At 38.8% G+C, this 3,514-nt stretch overlaps 1 protein-coding gene and 1 long non-coding RNA gene across 2 annotated transcripts in view; both read right to left on the bottom strand.

The window, feature by feature from the left end:
• Positions 1-104, bottom strand: part of snx27b (sorting nexin 27b) — an 11,617-nt gene extending 11,513 nt beyond the window's left edge. The window contains exon 1 of the mRNA XM_020607188.1: positions 23-104. Within this exon, the coding sequence (XP_020462844.1) occupies positions 23-104 (82 nt within the window). The remainder of the gene's footprint in view (positions 1-22) is intronic.
• A 1,532-nt stretch (positions 105-1,636) lies between these two features.
• Positions 1,637-2,664, bottom strand: LOC109964154 (uncharacterized). The gene is made up of 3 exons (XR_002275475.1): positions 2,569-2,664; positions 1,765-1,904; positions 1,637-1,655 (listed from the first exon to the last, which is right to left on the bottom strand). It is a non-coding gene; the product is annotated as an uncharacterized LOC109964154 (long non-coding RNA).
• Positions 2,665-3,514: the final 850 nt, after the last annotated feature.

The following is a 3,514-nucleotide window of genomic DNA, read 5'->3' as shown; positions in this document are numbered from 1 at the left end:
CCGGTTCCCGGTGTAATGTTACCGTCACCGGAGCCGTTACGAGAAGAAGAGTGAGGCAACGGAGGGACCGACGAACATATTCCTTGTCCATCGGCGTCCGCCATTTTTCTACACTATTAGTATCATTCACTCCAATTCGGCTAACATTAAATATCCCGCAAACATTAGCTGGTGGTAAAAGGCTAATCAGCTTGGCTAGGTTGAGCGAAATGCGCCGGAAAAGGCCGACAAGGTCCGATGATACGCGAGACCGCCCCCGGATGCGTTCCATGTGGGTCACTGGGATCGCTGGGCTTCCTGGGAAGGCCACACAACAATTCAGACAAGCTCACAGTCAACCAGTACTGTAAGAGCCAATCTGCACCGTAAAGCGGCACTAAAGGCTAAGGAGTACCGCTACAAGTACTGCCTTTTAGAAAGTCATAAACATAGCAGTGATCAGAACTGACTGTAACCCAGGATTTCTTGAGGCTGGTCAAAGGGAGAAAAACCATTGTTTTCTGTCTAAGGGGTGTTTAATGTTGTCTTTTGTCCTTTGTGCTATGCAGTGCTATAAAACACTTTGTCTCACACTGACAGTAAATATGAATCATATCTAATCTTTTGCAATAAATCACCTACATACAGCAATCTGAAACTTTGTGCTGCTGAAATCCATATATGCCATACAGAAAGAGCGCAGCCTGGTACATTTTCAGTCACTGTCCTCAAAACCTGAGCCATAGCTGACATCAGAGAATACTTCCAGAGTACACTGTTATAGGACAACACGACATGTCGTGTTCCTAAGACTTGTCATTCTGATGCAGTGACATGATCATTGTCATAAGTATTTACTTTTGAGAGATGAACTAAGGATTTTGAGCAGGTGATGTGGTTTTGCAGGTGTGCGGTACTGTTTTGAAAAATGTTCTTACTGTTTAGCAAATATCAAGGATGAATCCAAAAATGTACCAAAGCAACAGAGAAAAACTGTAATTAAGCCGCTGTGCATAGTCTAGTTAGTATGTGTACTGTCCTAGATGGGGACAAAATGGTAGCACAAGGGGGCAGCATTGGGAAGACTACAGGCACATACAATAAGAACATACTGTGTATGTATGTAGTGGTTAACCTACCTAGTGAGCATTATCTGAACTCTGCATTAACATATACTTCAACATAGGTGCTTATCTGGAGAGGTATTTTGTGCATATTTTATGTAAGCATCCAAAAAGTGACATGATAATGTACGTGTAACTATGGGATAAGCATGATGAGCTAAGAAACTACCACTGTACATTATAAACAGATAATGATGTTTTAAAAGATACTTAAAGGCAATTCATCCTAGTAGAGTGTCAGGTGCCTGGTTTTGCACTGTTCTGTATTTTGTTTAGAAGCACACACAAAACAACATTTTTAAAGAATTGTAACTTTATTTTGTTTATTAGTCACATGTGATACTGACAATCAGTGGAATACACAAAGCCAACCCATTTGAAGTTTCTCAAACATAGTTGGAACATTCAGCACTTGCCCTTGCCCCCCTTGGTATCCATCATCAGTATTGCAAGGGTACATACAAAAGTGCAGTACTCTGTGCAATCGACAGTCCCACTCTTGTCGTGATCCAGAGCTGCGAAAAACTTGTTTACTTCACTACCTCCAGAACTCTTAAGGAAGAGAGAGCGAAACAGTTTTAAAAATGTGTAGAATTTCAAAAATATGGTAATAAGCATTCATGGCTTTGTGTTACAATAGAACTATATCTTTTCCACTTACCTCTTCAAAACCAAGCTCAGCGCGGAGCAAATCACCGAGTTCTTTTTTGGACAAAGTAGTAGGGTCTCCATCTTTTCCCGCGTATTGGTCAAAAACCTTTTTCATCGTGCACACTGCACTCATGAGTTGTGACATGATGGCTGGAATGAGAAAATATTGCAGAGGAGGTAACCCAGTGCTTATTTATTTATTTATTCATGTATTCATTTGATTCATTGTACATTTTGGGTGTGGTAATATGTCATGCTAGATTTAAGCACACAGACTGGACTTCTACTTAGGTCTGGAGGGACTATAGCTTGAGTTAGTGTAGACTAAAATGATTATATTCACTTTTCCTTTCCTCCATCTTTTCTCTGTCTCTCAGAGGGAAATACGACATTCCATGTGACCAGTGGTTTTTAACATGATCACGTTTGAGCGGTGCAACAGAGAACCATATTGGTAGTTTGGTCTGCATTTTTGTAAAACAGTTGAAGGCATCAGCTGCTATCCTACATTTCAGCATATTGTCTGTTGAGCCCGTTTAAAATAACTTCAGATAGTTTTATATGCTGTTTAAATGATAACCTAGGCAGCTTTAATTTACTGAATTTGCACCAAACTGACTATTATAGCTTTCAAATGATAATTGTTATAAAAAAAAATAATTGGTAGATTCATAGTTTGACAAACTGTACAGTAGATTAAAATTCTACTCTTGCCTGGCATGTCACAAAATTCTTAAACCACACCAAGAAGTGAATTCATGCATCATAGATATAAATGATTTTGATTAATTAAATGCAAAGGATTTTCACTTACCAAAAGTTTGAAGTTTTGTGTTCAAAGTCGAGAAGGAGGAACAGAGGGATTGGTGTTGAAAGCCTGAACTCAAACCTTTAAATAGAGCTTGCCACACCCTCTTTACAAAGCCCTGCCCTTCCTTTTTGTTTTTTTGTTTTTTTCAGAATTTTTTTTCTTCCTTTTCTCCAGTAAAACTTACAAAGTGTAATGTAATGGTGACCTTGGAGTCCTTCAGAGAGCTCTAAAACAATCAACTGAATTTACATTATATACTGAGAGTTGACATTGTCTGAATAAACGTTTGAAGGGTATACAAATTAATCTTCTTCTTTTTTATTTGGCCACCGCCCACAAATGAATGTAGCCCTTTAATTATTATAAAGTTTTATTTGAGTTTTTTATGGCAGCAGAGCAAGAGCAAATAAGTACCATATACAAATTTTCTATATGTCTTTCCATATAGCTCTTATATCAATGAATTTATTCTGATATTCCTTGTTAGTTAAATTTTATGACTCAGGGGGTTTTAATACTGTCTCTACGTACAGCTGTGCATCCTAAGAGAAGAATACAAACTGCCATGTTATGAACAAAACAAATACTAGAGACTATAGCCATCAGGCTTTTGTGTTTTAAGTGAGAACCTCAACAACTTGTCTTTACACGCACAAACAATAGGCTACAGTGGTGTGTGTTGCTAGTATCACAACCCAAGTGGTGGCTATGTGCTGGTTCATCTGATGGTTACAGTGAAGAGCTGGTACGAAACAGGAATACCAGTACGTGCAGTAAGAGGAAAACATGAGCGGGTAGGCGGGGTCATGTGACACCATGATTCACTGTTAGAGAATGTTTGTCAGTACCAAATCCGCCTTAAGTGAACCATTCTAAACAGATGATATTGTCCACCCTCAACACACACACACACAAACAAAGAGAGAGAAATATCTCATGAAAAGATATC

Source organism: Monopterus albus, unplaced genomic scaffold, assembly GCF_001952655.1.
Source record: "Monopterus albus unplaced genomic scaffold, M_albus_1.0 scaffold84.1, whole genome shotgun sequence".
Lineage (NCBI taxonomy): Eukaryota > Metazoa > Chordata > Actinopteri > Synbranchiformes > Synbranchidae > Monopterus > Monopterus albus.
Note: the sequence above shows the minus strand (reverse complement) of the source record. Positions and strands in the feature narration are given on the sequence as shown.